The sequence below is a fragment of the Oncorhynchus nerka genome, linkage group LG24 (genome assembly GCF_034236695.1).
Source record: "Oncorhynchus nerka isolate Pitt River linkage group LG24, Oner_Uvic_2.0, whole genome shotgun sequence".
Lineage (NCBI taxonomy): Eukaryota > Metazoa > Chordata > Actinopteri > Salmoniformes > Salmonidae > Oncorhynchus > Oncorhynchus nerka.
In genome coordinates, this window is record NC_088419.1 from 37,055,001 (window position 1) to 37,073,226 (window position 18,226).

An 18,226-nucleotide genomic window follows, 5' to 3' on the forward strand; every position below is an offset into this window, starting at 1 on the left:
TAGCTGGACCAGGGAGAGGAGTAGCTGGACCAGGCAGAGGTGTAGCTGGACCAGGCAGAGGAGTAGCTGGACCAGGCAGAGGAGTAGCTGGACCAGGCAGAGGAGTAGGCAGAGGAGTAGCTGGACCAGGCAGAGGAATAGTTGAACCAGGCAGAGGTGTAGTTGGACCAGGCAGAGGAGTAGTTGGACCAGGGAGAGGAGTAGCTGGACCAGGGAGAGGAATAGCTGGACCAGGCAGAGGAGTAGTTGGACCAGGGAGAGGAGTAGCTGGACCAGGGAGAGGAATAGCTGGACCAGGCAGAGGAGTAGCTGAACCAGGCAGAGGAGTAGTTGGACCAGGACAATGAAGAAGGAGAGGTAGGGGGAAAGGAGTAAGAATGTGTGGTGGTGTTCAAAGGCGAGTAAGAGCTGAAAGAGTCCAGCCTAATACTATGGTCTATCACTGAGAGAGGCTGGTGAAAGAGTCCAGCCTAATACCATGGTCTATCACTGAGAGAGGCTGGTGAAAGAGTCCAGCCTAATACTATGGTCTATCACTGAGAGAGGCTGGTGAAAGAGTCCAGCCTAATACCATGGTCTATCACTGAGAGGCTGGTGAAAGAGTCCAGCCTAATCTCAGATGGTCAACCTTGGCTTCCATTATCTGGAATTTTCAGCAAACCAACAGGTAAGTAATGCATTTCACAAAGGCTTCTTCTATCATTACTGTTGCTATGTCCCACAGTAACTGTAGGCCACCAGTCCCAATGCAAATACATATGTAGTATTTTTGTTCCTCTAAAGGATGCAACGTCTTCCTCCCTCTCAGGGAAGAGGAAAGCTCCTCAGTGGAGACCAAGAGCATGCCATTGTAGGATTGGTCATTGCTGACAATGCAATAAAACTGAGAAAAAATCATACCCGAATTGTAGAGGACAACCTGGTATTTCACAACGTGGAAAGCATCAGCCTGACTACCATTGGCTCAGACTCTGACCAAACACAGTTTGAATGAAACAGTTGTACACAGTTCCTTTTGAAAGGAACCGTGAGCGGGTCAAGGATCTCCGGCACCAATACGTCCAGGTATGGTCTATCCATTATGTCTTGTCCTACAGTGAGTTTTACACTATGCTACTCTACATGTAATCATGGGTTACAGTACATTCAGTAGGACATACTGAAAAGCATTTACACATACTGTGTTTGACTTCTTTCAGAGAGTCGTGGAGTTGGAGGCTAATCAGACCCCACATTAAATCATTTTATGTAGACGAGGCAGGGTTTAACCTGGCAAAAACACGACGGCAGGGAAGAAACGTAATCTGGAAAAGGGCCACCGTTGACGTGCCGGGTCAGAGAGGAGGAAATATCATAATGTGTGCTGCAATCTCAAGTGCTGGTTTGGTCCTGCAGAAATGGCAGATTGGTTCCTAAGCAAATGAGCTTCTTCTGCTAAAGATAGAGTTGGATAAATGTAGATAAACTTAGATATGTTCACAGTGATTTCCATGTCTGTGTGTCAACCAGAGGGGGAAACATCCATGTCTGTGTGTCAACCAGAGGGGGAAACATCCATGTCTGTGTGTCAACCAGAGGGGGAAACATCCATGTCTGTGTGTCAACCAGAGGGGGAAACATCCATGTCTGTGTGTCAACCAGAGGGGGAAACATCCATGTCTGTGTGTCAACCAGAGGGGGAAACATGTGCACCACTCCTTCAAGTGAAATGAAAACACTTTCTTGTTTAGATGACCTCGACCAACAACTGGTGCCAGAAGCAGGAAGGGAACAGGTGGGAGGAAACATGAGGACATTTGTGATTGCAAGGGACAATGTAGCATTCCACCATTCACATGCAATCACAAACTGGTTCACCTTTTCCTCCCCCCCCCTACTCCCCTTTCCTACCCCCTACTCCCCTTTCCTCCCCCCCTACTCCCCTTTCCTCCCCTACTCCCCTTTCCTCCCCCCCTACTTACCTTTCCTTAACCCCATTGAGGAATGTTTTTCTGTCTGGTGGTGGAAAGTGTATGATCATTGGTCACATGACCAAATGTCCCTCCTGGATGCAACAGATGCCAGCTGCAGAGACATCTCAGCTGAAGACTGCCAGGGGTGGATACGGCAGGCCAAGCGTTTCTAATCAAGGCGCATGGCGAGAGACGACATAAGATGTGATGTGGACGAGAACATGTGGCCAAATGCTGAAGATGGAATAGATTAGAACAGGACGGGGCATTTTAGTGTTTGATCCCTTCTGTAACTTTTTTACTGTAATTGTTTTATTTTTTTACACATTTGGAACCAAAGATCATGTATGTCGGATGTGTTGTTGAACCAAAGGCCATGTATGTTGGATGTGTTGTTGAACCAAAGGCCATGTATGTTGGATGTGTTGTTGATCCAAAGGCCATGTATGTTGGATGTGTTGTTGAACCAAAGGCCATGTATGTTGGATGTGTTGTTGAACCAAAGGCCATGTATGTTGGATGTGTTGTTGATCCAAAGGCCATGTATGTCAGATGTGTTGTTGAACCAAAGGCCATGTATGTCGGATGTGTTGTTGAACCAAAGGCCATGTATGTTGGATGTGTTGTTGATCCAAAGGCCATGTATGTTGGATGTGTTGTTGAACCAAAGGCCATGTATGTTGGATGTGTTGTTGATCCAAAGGCCATGTATGTTGGATGTGTTGTTGAACCAAAGGCCATGTATGTTGGATGTGTTGTTGATCCAAAGGCCATGTATGTTGGATGTTGTTGGATGTTGTTGTTGGATCAACAACATGTATGTTGAACCAAAGGCCATGTATGTTGGATGTGTTGTTGAACCAAAGGCCATGTATGTTGGATGTGTTGTTGAACCAAAGGCCATGTATGTTGGATGTGTTGTTGAACCAAAGGCCATGTATGTTGGATGTGTTGTTGAACCAAAGGCCATGTATGTTGGATGTGTTTTTGGATCAACAACATGTATGTTGGATGTGTTGTTGGATCAACAACATGTATGTTGGATGTGTTGTTGAACCAAAGGCCATGTATGTTGGATGTGTTGTTGAACCAAAGGCCATGTATGTCGGATGTGTTGTTGAACCAAAGGCCATGTATGTTGGATGTGTTGTTGAACCAAAGGCCATGTATGTTGGATGTGTTGTTGAACCAAAGGCCATGTATGTTGGATGTGTTGTTGATCCAAAGGCCATGTATGTTGGATGTGTTGTTGATCCAAAGGCCATGTATGTTGTTGATCCAAAGGCCATGTATGTTGGATGTGTTGTTGAACCAAAGGCCATGTATGTTGGATGTGTTGTTGAACCAAAGGCCATGTATGTTGGATGTGTTGTTGAACCAAAGGCCATGTATGTTGGATGTGTTGTTGGATCAACAACATGTATGTTGGATGTGTTGTTGAACCAAAGGCCATGTATGTCGGATGTGTTGTTGAACCAAAGGCCATGTATGTTGGATGTGTTGTTGAACCAAAGGCCATGTATGTTGGATGTGTTGTTGGATCAACAACATGTATGTTGGATGTGTTGTTGAACCAAAGGCCATGTATGTTGGATGTGTTGTTGAACCAAAGGCCATGTATGTTGGATGTGTTGTTGAACCAAAGGCCATGTATGTTGGATGTGTTGTTGATCACTGGCAGCAATTTCTTGTTGCTAATAAAGCTTTTACTGCAACAATTCTGTCACTATTTGTTTCTGCTGTACATTCTATAAAGTAAAGACGACTCATTCACTTTTAGATAGCATTGTTGCCAAAAATGCACACATTCGACACTCAACCAAAAAATGTAGAGTGGTTTACAGTAAAAGGAAACTGATTTATAAAAAACAATGCGTTTCGTATTGCCTGTTGTTAGCAGGTAGAACTGAGACATGAAAAGTAATGCAGTTTTGTAATGCTATAAACTGTTAGTCAATCATAGCACAACGACTTTCAAATTACTATTTGTTCCTCTCGGATAGAAAACGTGCTAGTGTTTTGACAGAGATTAGATATTGAGTCGGGTTTGCCGTGTGTTAATAGAGTTAGTGTATGCAGAGTTTTTGGGCCACTTTCAAATATAGAGTTGGTATTTACAGTTGAAGTCGGAAGTTTACATGCACCTTAGCCAAATACATTTAAACTCAGTTTTTCACAATTCCTGACATTTAAACCTAGTAAAAATCCCCTGTCTTAGGTCAGTTAGGATCAACACTTTATTTTAAGAATGTGACATGTCAGAATAATAGTAGAGGGAATTATTTATTTCAGCTTTTAGTTCTTTCATCACATTCCCAGTGGGTCAGAAGTTTACATACACTCAATTAGTATTTGGTAGCATTGCCTTTAAATTGTTTAACTTGGGTCAAACGTTTCTGGTAGCCTTCCACAAGCTTCCCACAATAAGTTGGGTGAATTTTGGCCCATTCCTCCTGACAGAGCTGGTGTAACTGAGTCAGACCAGAGGACATTTCTCTAAAAAGTACAATCTTTGTCCCCATGTGCAGTTGCAAACCGAAGTCTGGCTTTTTTGATGTCGGTTTTGGAACAGTGGCTTCTTCCTCGCTGAGCGGCCTTTCAGGTTATGTCGATATAGGACTCATTTTACTGTGGATATAGATACTTTTGTACCTGTTTCCTCCAGCATCTTCATAAGGTCTTTAGCTGTTGTTCTGGGATTGATTTGCACTTATCGCACCAAAGTACATTCATCTCTAGTAGACAGAGCAGTATGAGCCGGCTTGACACCTCAGCAGAGGTGACCAGTCGCTCCTGGTCCCCGGATCGTCCCTTTGGTCGGGGTCCTGTGGCTGGAGCTGCGCATCGGGGAGGGGGTACTGTCACCTGTGCTCCCTCTCCGGCCTCTAGGTCATCAGATTGCTCATTATCCCGCACACCTGTCACCATCATCACGCGCACCAGCACCTCATGACACTCACCAGGACTCCATCACCTCCCTGATTACCTTCCCTATATCTGTCACTCCCTTTGGTTCCTTCCCCAGGCGTTATTGTTTCTGTTCCTGTGAAATGTCGGTGCGCTGTTTGTTTCTTATGATCATTTATTGATTAAATGTATTCACTCCCTGAACTTGCTTCCCGACTCTCAGCGTACTTCGTTAAAATGCTGCTACGATGCCCCCGAGATTCATACTTTTAATTCACACTTTGTTTTACCCACATTTTTTAACCACAATGACAAGTTATAAGATAAATAACTGCCTTAGTGGAGCACGTGATTACACCTTTGATTAGGGGCTGTTTCCCTGTTTGAGCGTGTTTAAAGGATCTACATTTATAAGTGCCATTGCATTGAGTACAACTTGTAGTTTCCATCCAGTAGGGACGCAAATAGAAGTTGTGCAGAGATATCTTGGGGTGGTAAATCAGAGTTTACCAATTCATCTCTGACATTTCTGCCCCGTGAGAATACGACCAAGGGAGGGCCCGAAAACACATTCAAAATGGATGAAAGTTTTTTTTCCCCTCTCACCCATCTACACACAATACCCCATAATGACAAAGTGCGGGGGAAAAAAGGATTTAGAAATGTTTGCTAATTTATTGAAAATGAAATACAGAAGTATCTCACACCACTGAGTCAATACTTTGTAGAAGCACCTTTGCCAGCGATTACTGCTGTGACTCTTTCTGGGTAAGTCTCTAAGAGCTTTCCACACCTGGAATGTGCAACATTTGCCAATTATTGTATTATTCTTTATAAAATTCTTCAAACTCTGTCAAATTGGTTGTTGATCATAGATCTGGTGGAAATCAGACTGAACCAGGTTTTCCTCTAGGATTTTGCTTGTGTTTAGCTCCATTCCGTGTATTTGTATGCTTAAATTAAGTTTGATTTGATTTTAGTCCTATTCTTTAACTTTGATTTTTGGTTGCATTGACAACCAAACACAATCCAGTATCATTAAATATACATTTTGAAATCAACCAGATCTTGAAACCTTAGGCCTGTTGTATTGTATTTTAGTTACATTCTAGGTTAAATTGAAACGATAGCTGTTGATGACTTTGCAAATGCTATATAGGCCTAAATAGCATCATTGATGACATACAGTATGAGTGATAAAGTATGGTTACATTTAATTTGCTCTGTTAAACCTATCCTTTGGAATGACTTCGATAGCAACAGTGAATCTATTTAGTTTAAGTGGAGACCTCTCAATCATTTTCACGATAGCACATTGGTAATAGTCAGTGACAAATATCATAGCTAAGCAGGGTTGTACTGGGTTAAAAACCTGGATGGGAAACCAAAGGGTAGCTGTGGATACATTCTGCAGTAGGAGGAGCTGCCCAGCCTTTAGTTTGTTTTCTGATAGTGGATATAATGTTGAAGATCTGACAGTGTTTTAAAGGTAGAAATTCAACATATTTTATACAAGGTTTGTCTGTTGAAATCTGGTTACCATGATGACATAATCCTGTGGTTGAAATGCCAGCCTCAAAACAACAAATCCAATGTATTTTCCACCTGGATTCCACATCACAAAGTACATCGAACAATGACGCTGAAACAATGTTGATTAAAGCAGTTTGTGCCCAGTGGGAGGGGATTTCCTGGTAGCCTACATTTGTGTGTGCACCTGACTAACCAGGTGTGGCAGGAATTACAGTGAGATACTAACTGTGTTGAGACAGTTGGCTATGGGCTCAGACTGGGCATGATTACCCTGGATTCCTATCTTAGCCCTGATGTATGCCCACAAGTATGACCTGTCCAATGTATGACAGAAGCTGTGACATTCAATATGTCTAAATGTATACGATCCAAGCAGAGCAAACAGGTTTTTATGTATGCTTTGGTATGAGTAGATTAGGCACTGAGAAAATACAGTATGTCTAATTTAGCATAAAGATCCCTGTTGTGGTTCATTAATTTCCGTCTGTGTAGAGTATCATAATCGCAATCATGTGTCTCTTCTGGGAAACTTGACAGGCACGCACCAGAAGAGGAATTCAAGGTTATAAAATACACCTCACTGGGAAATGTTCAGCTTTGGAGCGAGGGGGGGGGTTTCAATTCTCGCAAAGCACACTCCCTGGTGTCACTTTGCTCAGAAAGAAGATTAACAGAGGTGTTAGTGAAACTATAAACATAACATCTCAATGTACCCTGTATTTTTACAGGTGTCTACTGATCAATCACAACTATATTCAAACTTGTACGTATTGCAATTCAGTATGGACCGTTGGTTTGATCAATTGGTTTGATTTATTATCAAAATGAACATAGAACTTGTAGATTACTTTATATCGGTTTTTCAATTCAGTAAATAACACGTCTGTACATTTAGAACCACAAGACAAGGGAAACTTTACAGGACACACGGAGGAGAGTGTGGTATGTGTCTGTGAACAAGAATAGTTGGATAGTTGGGAAACAAAACAAAGTAACTCAACTAGAGAACATGGGCAGCTTCCTGTCTCTGATTTGACCCGTATCTTATCTCCACTGTTGCCTGTTGCCTGTAAACATTCATTAGACCTACGGTGGAAGAGGTTGAAAAAGACACCTGACAAACTTGGCCCGATTACCTTGATGGGCTTAGTATTATGTGCATTTGTGTGCGTGCGTGCGTGCATCATTCACTTAATGTCACCATCTGTGTGCATGAGTCCTCCAATCCTACTTGATCCGTTTAGCTCCTCAGTCTCTCTAGCTCCGTTTCGTTGGGGAGGACTGCATAGCTTCCAGAAGCCTCAGCCGGACTGCACATCCAGGAAACCCAGAAGAATGTTAAAAATGATAGATAGTCGGTATGAGCCATCTATTGAAGAACCCAGTAAAGAAGATGGATTGAGAAGCTGAATTGCTGTTAAGTTTTTGTAAGATACGCACCCTGCTGAACACACAAGTTTTCAAAGGCAATCAGACATACGCACCAATGGATGAGCAAGACTATCCACACGTAAGAGGTTAAAGATTTGGTTCTGTATCTCTTTATTGAAATTACATCGTAAACGAAGAACTTAAATCAAAACTATTTTTCCGACATCTGGACGTAAAAATGGGCTGTTCCCCATCCAAGGGTCAGCTTTTCCCCGGGGTCGCAGATGGGATCCACAAGGATCCGCTGCCAGAACCACCAAAGTTGGGTGACATCAAACCGGTTGAGGGAGAAAACCAAGATATTGACGATATGGATATTGACAAAGATTTAGAGGAATTCTCATTATCAGAGGTGAATCCTATGGCCCCTCTGGGCAAAGTGTCGGACATGGCCCCCAACACAGCCGTTGTGTCAAACCCAGGGGCTGTCTCTGAAATCGAGGTCAAAATGACGTCTCAGGTGAGAGACATACAGAGTGAGAAATTACTGGAAAAGCAGGTGAAAAAGGTAGAGCAGCGAAGGAAAAATAAGGGTGTCAAACAGGGTTGCCGAAAAGAAAAGGAGATAAATACCTGCATCATGCAGGGGAAGGTGGACCTCCCCAAACACATTGTGAGAGCTCACCAGGCCGCCTACAAATACCTGAACCCCAACATCTCCAAGTGTGAGACCCTGCTGGAGATGCTGGACCAGGTCGCCCAGACCCACCTCTCCCTGCAGCCCATCATAACAGTCATTGTAATGCTCTTCGAGGAGGTCAACCAGGCCCTAGAGGAGATGGCTGATGATGGTGAGCTGATGCTGAAGGAACATGGCAACCACATGGCCTGGCCCTCTGAGACAAGGGCCCCATATTCCATCCCTGCCAAGCCCAGTGCTGACCCATCAGAACCCCCGCCAGACCTGCTGCAGCAGCTGCTCCAGGATTCCACTGAAAAGTTTAAGCTGGTGAGGAGCGCGGTCCAAGGCCTGGGAGACACCGCACTGGAAGAGGCGGCAGACTACTTTGCCTCGCTATCTAAACTACTGGGCAAGAGGCTGCGGGCCAAGCGAGTGGTAGAGGAGCGTCTGAGCCAGGTGCTGGCACGCGTGGAGGCAGCCGCCAAGTGCAACCTCGATGACTTGTCTCTTCACAGCGAGGACAGCGGCATTGGGGGAGAGAATGAGTCGCTGACGGGATCAGAGCGTCAACGTCGCCAACGGGGGAGTTCTGGACCCGGTGGCAGTGCTCGCCCCACACCCCTAAGCCATTCACCTGACAAGGTATGCCTTAATAAAAGTGAGGAGGAAAATGAGGAAGTGGATGATGATGAAGATGAGGAGGATGAAGAGAGGTCAGGGAGGGTGCGGTCCAACTCTTCCTCGTCAGACCCCATTCAGACCCCCAAGCGCAGTGAGAGGCAGCCACCCAAACAACCCCAGACCGCTGCCCCCTTGGGCAGGCCAGTGAGACCGCCACACTCACTGTCCATAGAATCTTTCGATGTTCAGGAGCTGCAACAGAAAGATCTGGACCAGCGGACGGGAGACGACACTCTGAGGAGACACTCTTCAGGAAGGAGGAAGGTTCCTAGATATGAACTCAAAGGGTCCGCGAAGGCAAACCAAACACCAACTTCTCTACCAGCGATAGCACCACAACCCCCTGGCCGCAACTCCGTCAAAAGACTCATAAACACATTCAGTGGTGGGACGGATGTTAGACAAGTCCAAAGTCTCACTAGTACACACCTTAGGGGGTCTAGGAGGAGTGAAACTCCAGGTCCTCCCTGGCCAGTGGAAGGCAGGGAGGACCTAGATGTGGACTACCTGCCCCCACCTCCCCCTGAGGTCCTGATGGACAACTCCTATGAGAGCAACGAGGAGAACCCGGATGATCAGGGCGGGGAAGAGGAGGACATCACCAGTAGGGGCCACCCTGTGCCACACCAAACAAGCACCACCTGTCAGCGCCTGAGGGCCTCGTTGCAGACCATGACGGTTCTGCCCAACCGTGGCAGTGTCGGACCAATCAGGCAAGATACCATCATGGTGAGGGGAGATCATCAGGCTACATCGCTATACAGTCAGGCCTGCAAGATCATCCACCTGCGCAATGCAACTGAATCCACTCCTACGAGACCTGATCAGGGGGTTCGAGGACCCCTTAGAGCTGGGGTGAGCCTCAGGCAAGGAAGCAGCAACCACTATGGGGGGGAGTATTACCCCACCAGCATGCCACCAACCATCCCAACAGTCTACAGAGTTCGCCTACCACCCTCTTGTCCCTCTATTCAACAAGAACTACCAATCCCCCCTGCTTTATCACAGCCTAATCCACCTTCACGTCCATCCTCACCCCGGGTCCTGAGATTGAGCACAGAGAAGAGTGGTGAAGAAGACAGGTCACCCTCAGTGTCCTTCAATGATGCCCGATCAGTGTTCTGTCAAAATAGCCAATCGAACTCCCAGATCTGGACCCCCTCCTGTAGCTCTACGCTACCCAGGGCCTATGGTGAGCCCTCCCGGGGAAGGCTGTCCACACGAGGGTCCCAGACTGTCAGTAGGCGCAGCCAGTCTGACCAGAGACCCAGCCTGATGACACAACGAGACGAGTCCCTTGTCCCAGGCACATCACAGGCCAGGATTGGAGGAAGTGCGTCAAATATCACCAATAACAGTGAGAGGTGAGTGTCTCCCTTTACTCCCTGGGTCTAGCTAAAAGTTCAATGCACCTTATGTGATGATCAAACAGGCTCCAGGAGGCGTCCGCGTGCACCATCGTGTGCATGTTAAGTTTGTCATTTTAAAACACGAATTGATCATTTGAAAACCGATTTGCAATTATGTTAGCACAGCTGAAAACTGTTGTTCTGATTAAAGAAGCAATAAAACTGGCCTTCTTTAGACTAGTTGATATCTGGAGCATCAGCATTTGTGGGTTCGATTACAGGCTCAAAATGGCCAGAAACTCACTAGTCTATTCTTGTTCTGAGAAATGAAGGCTATTCCATGCGAGAAATTGCCAAGAAACTGAAGATCTAACCAGAATAGAAAGAGGTGGGAGGCCCCGGTGCACAACATAGCAAGACGACAAGTACATTAGAGTGTCTAGTTTGAGAAACAGACGCCTCACAAGTCCTCAACTGGCAGCTTCATTAAATAGTACCCGCAAAACACCAGTCTCAACTTCAACAGTGAAGAGGCGACTCCGGGATGCTGGCATCTGTTTTTTAACCCAATATCCTGTTAGCAGTGTTTCCATCACCATCACCCACACACCCTACCTACTGGCTCCAGATTTAACTTGAAAACCACCTTTTGGCATAATCCTGAACAGATTAGCTCTCCTTCCCCACTGCATCTCTCAGGTACCTGGCCCGCTACCCCACATAATCCACCCATGCACTGAAGCCTATTCTTTTCCTGTTGTTTTATAGGATGGTCAAGGGTCTTGTGATGGAAGGGGAGAACCAATCAGATCCAAGTGATGCTGCTCCTACTGACTTGAACCCTGAGCAGTAGTTCATGGCAGCCTGCCAGGGCAGAATTTACCAAGCGAATTAGAGGGTGATGATTGAGCATAGAAAGGGATTATGGATTAGGACTCTGAAAGCTAGAGGTTTTCCATCTCTTCTAATGAAAGAAGAGTTTTATTCTAAGAAAGTGTGTTAGGTTGCAATGGAGAAAAATACTAAATACATGTGTTGGTTCTATAACTTCCTCTGAAATCTTAAATTTTACAGTAATTACTGAAAACGTTATTCCAACAACAATAAAATGTACTAAATTAGGATTTGTTGAAGATTAATAATGATATAATATATGATAATAATAATATTTGCAATCTGTCAATACATTGGTGAAAATAAAAATGTATGATTGACTATGACTAATTATATACTGGTAAAATTATTTGTTTCCTGTTCATGTCATACTGTTTTTGAATTAGCATTTGTGCTTGAACCATTTTTGTTGTACAGTAACTAAAGTGTTTGCTTATAAATGTTGTTTTATTATTGTTATTCATAGTCACCTTTTTGTATTTTGTTTAATTCTACTTCTTTCTAACTTTGTTCCTAAGAAATGTTGTACTTTTTTTTGTCTGTGCTTCATGAGAAGAGCAATGACTTAAACAGCACATTACCTCACCCAGCCATAAATAGCTTCCTGATTCCTCTCACGTACAATTCTCTGTGAGCATGAGTCCCAGTGTCACATTTGTCAAAATGATTGGACCAAGGTGCAGCGTGCGTAGAGTTCCACATATTTTAATTAATAGAAACTCGACGGACAGCTACTCGTGTGCACACAGGCAACTAACTGTAGACAAGATCTCACAAAGCACAATGAAATGGCTGCCTAAATATGATCCCCAATCAGAGACAACGATAAACAACTGTCTGTGATTGGGAACCATCCCAGGCCAAAATAAACCATTAATCACCTAGATGACCCACCCTAGTCACTATCACGCCCCAACCAACAGAGAATAAACAGCTCTCTATGGTCAGGGTGTGACACCCAGTGGCATTATGTACCCATTATTTTAGAGGGGGCACAAAGTATGTGAGGATTGAGGGGGGTAGTCAAACACCTGAAACAGCCTTTTCCATAATAATTATGCATAATGTTTACCTGTTCAATTGAATTAATGATACACATTGATTATTTAGGAACTTTTATGCCTTACGAGTTTAGTACAACTGCCACACTGGTATACAGTATCATGATCCAATAGTTAAAACATGCCAGCTAAGACGCTTAGACAACTTGATTAACTTGATTGATAGCCTGAAATGGCTTGGTAGCTAGTTAGGATGTTGGGAGATTGGGAACCTATCCAGCTGTCTAGCTAGCAAGCTAGGTGGCTAGTATTACAGATACACAACACAATGTATTAGTTTTATTTATTCAAGAAGGAATCAATATGGTATATACGGTAGCTTGATCAAATTAATTTACAAATATACCTCCTACAAGTCCTGCCCATCACCTGCAGCTAAAATCAGATCAAACCCCCATGTGTGTGTCACTCGACACTCTCTCTCCTCTCCCACTGATGATAATATCTGCACTAGATACTAGAGTATCTAGAATCCTACCTAGCATGTCTTTGCTCGGTGGTGCACCTTGGAAGGAACCACTTACTAGGGAGAATGGGGAGGTATTCTTTGTCTGGTCCAGTCAGTGCGCTCCCTCCACAAAATAAAGCTGACAGATCTCATTCTAAATAATTGTGATAAAACGTGGGCAAAAAACATTTACAACATTGTTTACATTTTACATTTCAAACGGTCCCATTGTAATGACCGTGTAGGGGTCGGGGTGGACGAGAGAGAGGCAGGCAGTGTTTCTCAGCCAGTCGAAATCATGAATCAGCTGGCATCATTTTTTATGGATATATACAAAGAAATGTCAATTGAAAAAAAGGTCAAACGAAACAGTCTTTCCAGCTTCAGTTTGAAGTTAGTGTTATAGAGCTAGGTGTGGTTGGCTAGTTCCTCTGAAAAGTGTCCTAACAAGAAAGCACATTTTCTATGGCAGGTGAAATAGTGCCTCATCAGCTCATTGTTATAGACGTATCCAAATACATGTCACTAAAAAACAGCTTAATAAACAAATGCAGCTGCTGCTGTTATTCTATCTACGCTGTTTGACGTAACTAAATTAGTTGGGTAGCTAGCAAGCAAGGGATAAGAATGTTGCCAGCCAGTATGGCAATGGAACATTTCGAACTAACGACTGGGTCGCGTCCGTAAATACAGAACAAAAAGACTGAACGACTGGGTCGCATCTCTGGCAACGGAACCAATAGAACGAACGACCAGTCGGCTTGGGTAGCAACCCTAGATTTGTTTCGGGACTATATCTGGAAGGAAGGATGAAATAGTAACTAAATAACGTTTTTAATTATAATATGTCAATCATTATTTAATTACGTTGGTAACCTGTTGTATAAAAGTGATAATGCCCTAGAAGCCTGTGTTTGGAGGATATATTGGCACGTTTTGCCGGCCTGAGACAAACAACACTTGTGCCGATAAATCGTCCAAACACCGGCTTCTTGGGCATTATCACTTAAATGGACGACAATCATTTTCCCACCTCAACCACACTAACTTTACAGAATTCAAAATTACAATGATTTTCTTTCATTATTAGCAGCGGCGATTTTAGCATGTTAATCTTGGTGGGGCAACTCCCCAAATATTTTTTAGATCCATGCCAGCAAAGCCTCTACACATCACAACATTAATTGCACTACAACGGTGACAAACGGTGCCCACAAACTGTAAGGAGGTATGTTAGGGCCTACTGTCCCAACAGCAGAACTTTCTTTTCAGCACCATGGAGTGAATCCTTACCACTGCTACACCTGGCTATCAGCGGAGCTTTGTCCGGTAGAGAAACAGTTAATTCATCTTAATTTACTGCCTTTAAAAAAACATAGCTGATATGGCTGACTTGCTTAAACAAATGTGGTTTGACTGACAATTGATATGTACAAACTATGGTATAATTTTACCTTTATTTAACCAGGCAAGTCAGTTAAGAACAAATTCTTATTTTCAATGACAGCCTAGGAACAGTGGGTTAACTGCCTGTTCAGGGGCAGAACGACAGATTAGTACCTTGTCAGCTCAGGGGTTTGAACTTGCAACCTTCCGGTTCCTAGTCCAACTCTCTAACCACTAGGCTACCCTGGAGGACAATGAGTGGATAAGAGGCCATCCGTGATTTCAGGTAAGAGGAGTGAGCTAGGACGGACGTAGTCAATATAACTATTTGTTCAGCTTTTTTTAAATGTACAGCGTCAGATTTCAGAACATGGGCCCGTTCTTACAGTATTCTCCCTGTATACCAAGTCAGAACCGTAGGATAAATAAAGGGGGCATATAAGCAGACAATGAAATCTCTTATAATATTCAATGATGGCATTTCTCTAAAACAGGCTATAGGCTACATGTGTGCCACCAAGTCAGGTCAGTAGGCTAAGTTATGAGGAGGAAAGGGACCAAATTTTTAGGATGAGGCACATAGGCTACAAACAGCTTACTACACAACATACACTTAGTGTTACTTTCTTACCTACATTATACAAATCTCCCTGGCATATTACATCATTTATGCAGCGGCATACAATACATTTTTGGTCTCGCCGTGTTGTGCTGTGCTCACTTGAACAGGAAGGTTCATCAATGTCTACCATTCTCTGGATTTATGGCACTTTCAAGACAACTGGGAAATCTGAAGAAAAAAACTATACTGAATCATGATGTCAGTAATCTTCAGGTCGGAGCTCTAGAAAGAGGCCAAAGTTCCTGACTCCGAATTCCGAGTTCGATGACCATTCAAAACTTATTTTCCCAGTCGGAGCTCGTTTTTTCCCCCCAAATTCCCAGTTGTCTTGAATTCATTAAAGTCTGAGATTTCCCAGTTCCAAGTTTCCAGTTGTTTTGAACGTGGCAAAAGTCATGCTGGATTGACAGTATGTCCAATGTCAAATGTTTATAATTTTAAACTTGGAAAAGAGACCCTTAAACCCAGACTGATTGCTTTGCAATGTTTTCAGTTAGACACTGATTTCTTCCAAACCATTCATTGTTGAATTTGCGATTTTCAACTTGTTGTCTAATGTTCATGTCCAATGGCCGATGAGCACCAATACGTCTTATCTATAATTTCTCTTTTCTCTTCATATGAAAATGATTGAAAATAATTTGCAAGTAGTTTGTCGACTTGATTCATGATGATAACTGCTAGCTTGCTAGCCAAGATTTTGAAAGTATGATGTTGACATGATCAATACAATTAAAGCTACGGTAGATATAACGTGTTTTAACGTCATTGTATGACCTTTAGCCTTCTAGGATGGGCATTTCTAATGTAACTCTATAACAGCACCCAAGGGGCTTGAATTTTCGAGCTCTCCCTTTGATTTTGTGGTGACTTTAGTATCCTCATGGCATCAGAACACTGAGCAAATCACACGACAACTAGAGAGCATTACCAAACCTGTCACGAATCCCGCTTCCTGAGTCTGTGTTTGCCTGTGTTTCTGTCCTGGAGTGTGTTTCCGGTGTCCTGGAACGCACCCTGTCTGGTTGCCGGGCGAATTAGCTTGTTGGGAGATCGATGTTCACCTGCACCTGTATCCCATCAGTAATCTGCACACCTGTCCTGATCATCACCTCTCCCCTTCAAAAGCTCTGACCTGACATACATTCCCTGCCGGATCGTTAGCCATGAACAGTATGTTGTGCCATAGTATCAGCCTCGTGTTGGATAGAATTTTTTAAATCTTTTTTTTTACGTATTGCTTGCCTTAAACTTACCTCCGTTTGTTCTGTCTTCAGTTACTCACCCGGATCATTTACCCCATTCCCGCCTGGTCGTCGGAGGATTCCGCTACCCCATTGGATCCACCTATTTACTCCCATCAACTCACCACCGCTGCCCGCTACGCCACCTGGATATATCTACCCATTCACATTCACTTGTAAATAAATACTCACCTTCTTCCTACTCTCCTTGTCCTGGTCTGCTTCTGGGTTCGATTTTGAAAGAACGTGACAAAACCCCACGCTCTGTATTCTCTGCTGGCTAACCCTCCACCACAGAAAGCACTGAGCTAGGCTGAAACACCTGCATTTTGGAGCTGTCTTACTCAAGAAAGCAAAAACGACATGTTTGTATGCGGCTTTATTAACTCAATGATTTTTTATTTACATTGTTTACAAACTGATATGTGACACTTAATGCCAAAATATTTGGGTTGCCTGTTTTATATATATAAAGTAACAGTCAAAAGTTTGGACACACCTACTCATTCAAGCGTTTTTCTTTATTTTTACTATTTTCTACATTGTAGAATAATAGTGAACACATCAAAATTATGAAATGACAAATATCATGTAGTAATCAAAAAAAGTGTTAAACAAATCAAAATATTTTAGATCTTAGATTCTTAATTCAAAAGGCACTTGTACATCTGAGCAATCTTTTTTGCAGGTGCATGGGAACAGTTGAACAAGATGAAGGAAAAAGGAAACCACACACTGCTCTTGATAGTAGCACTGATCTTTAATACGCTTACGTATCGGCCTCACAGCCTTTGTCAGAGCTTTTGTGAGTTAAAAAAAAAAATTAGCATCCTTATGTAGACCTGGCCCCACCCACATCCGTTCCACGCATCGAAGTGGTTGGAGGCAAAGGAAAAACAAATAAGTGCTACCAAATATAACAATATGCATTTCATAAATATTCAAATCAAGTGTGTAAATAAGACGTATTAAACACGTCTGTAAAACCACAATGAGGACATCGGCCTACCGAGCACGTTTTCATTAATTATTGGGTACATCATATGAAAAATCAAATGGGGGCATAATTCATATTCTCATTTATAACATAACATACATAGGCATTTCATCATTAAGACCTTTAGGAAATAATGTCTGGAGGGTAAAAATCCAAAAGCATTCTCTTTTACTCAGAGTATTATTAATCTATCTCCTCCCCTGTCTGATATCTTAACTTTCTCTATACCACAAAATCTAATGGTAGAAATGTCATGCTTTAGGTCATTCAAATGTACTGCAACTGGATAATCCCTGTCGTTTCTCCTGATTGAACTTTTATGTTCTCTGATTCTCTGTTTGAAAGAACGAGAGGTTTTACCTACATAGCACAGCCCACATGGGCATTTAATAATGTAAATAACATGGGTGGTGGAACACGTAATGATGTCATTTATTTGGAACTGTTTTCCTGTATGTGGGTGGCAGAAATATTCACACTTCATCATATTGTTGCACTGTGCGCATCCTCTGCATTTATAGCTACCATTTGGAAGAGGGCGTTAAATATATTTTAGATTCTTCAAAGTAGACACCCTTTGACTTGATGACAGCTTTGCACATTCTTTGAATTATCTCAACCAGCTTCACCCGGAATGATTTTCCAACAGTCTTGAAGGAGTTCCCACATATGCTGAGCACTTGGTGGCTGCTTTTCCTTCACTCTGCGGTTCAACTCATCCTAAACCATCTCAACTGGGTTGAAGTCGGGTGATTGTGGAGGCCAGGTAATCTGATGCAGCACTCCATCACTCTCCTTCTTCGACAAATAGCCCTTACACACCTGGAGGCGTGTTGGGTCATTGTCCTGTTGAAAAACAAAGGATAGTCACACTAAGCACAAATCAGATGGGATGGTGTATTGCTGCAGAATGCTGTGGTAGCCATGCTGGTTAAGTGTGCCTTGAATTCTAAATAAATCACAGACAGTGTCACCAGCAAAGCACCCCTACACCATCACACCTCCTACTGCATGCTTCATGGTGGGAACCACACATGTAGAGATCATCCGTTCAACCTACTCTGTGTCCCACAAAGACACGGCGGTTGGAACCAAAACT

General features: G+C 43.3%; 1 protein-coding gene across 1 annotated transcript; it reads left to right on the plus strand.

The window, feature by feature from the left end:
* The first annotated feature begins 7,636 nt into the window (after nt 1–7,636).
* On the plus strand, nt 7,637–13,451 carry LOC115107340 (uncharacterized). The gene is made up of 2 exons (XM_029630739.2): nt 7,637–10,490; nt 11,244–13,451. The coding sequence occupies exons 1-2, from the start codon at nt 8,002–8,004 to the stop codon at nt 11,326–11,328; spliced, it is 2,574 nt and encodes an 857-aa protein (XP_029486599.2). The 5' UTR covers nt 7,637–8,001; the 3' UTR covers nt 11,329–13,451.
* The last annotated feature ends 4,775 nt before the right edge of the window (nt 13,452–18,226 follow it).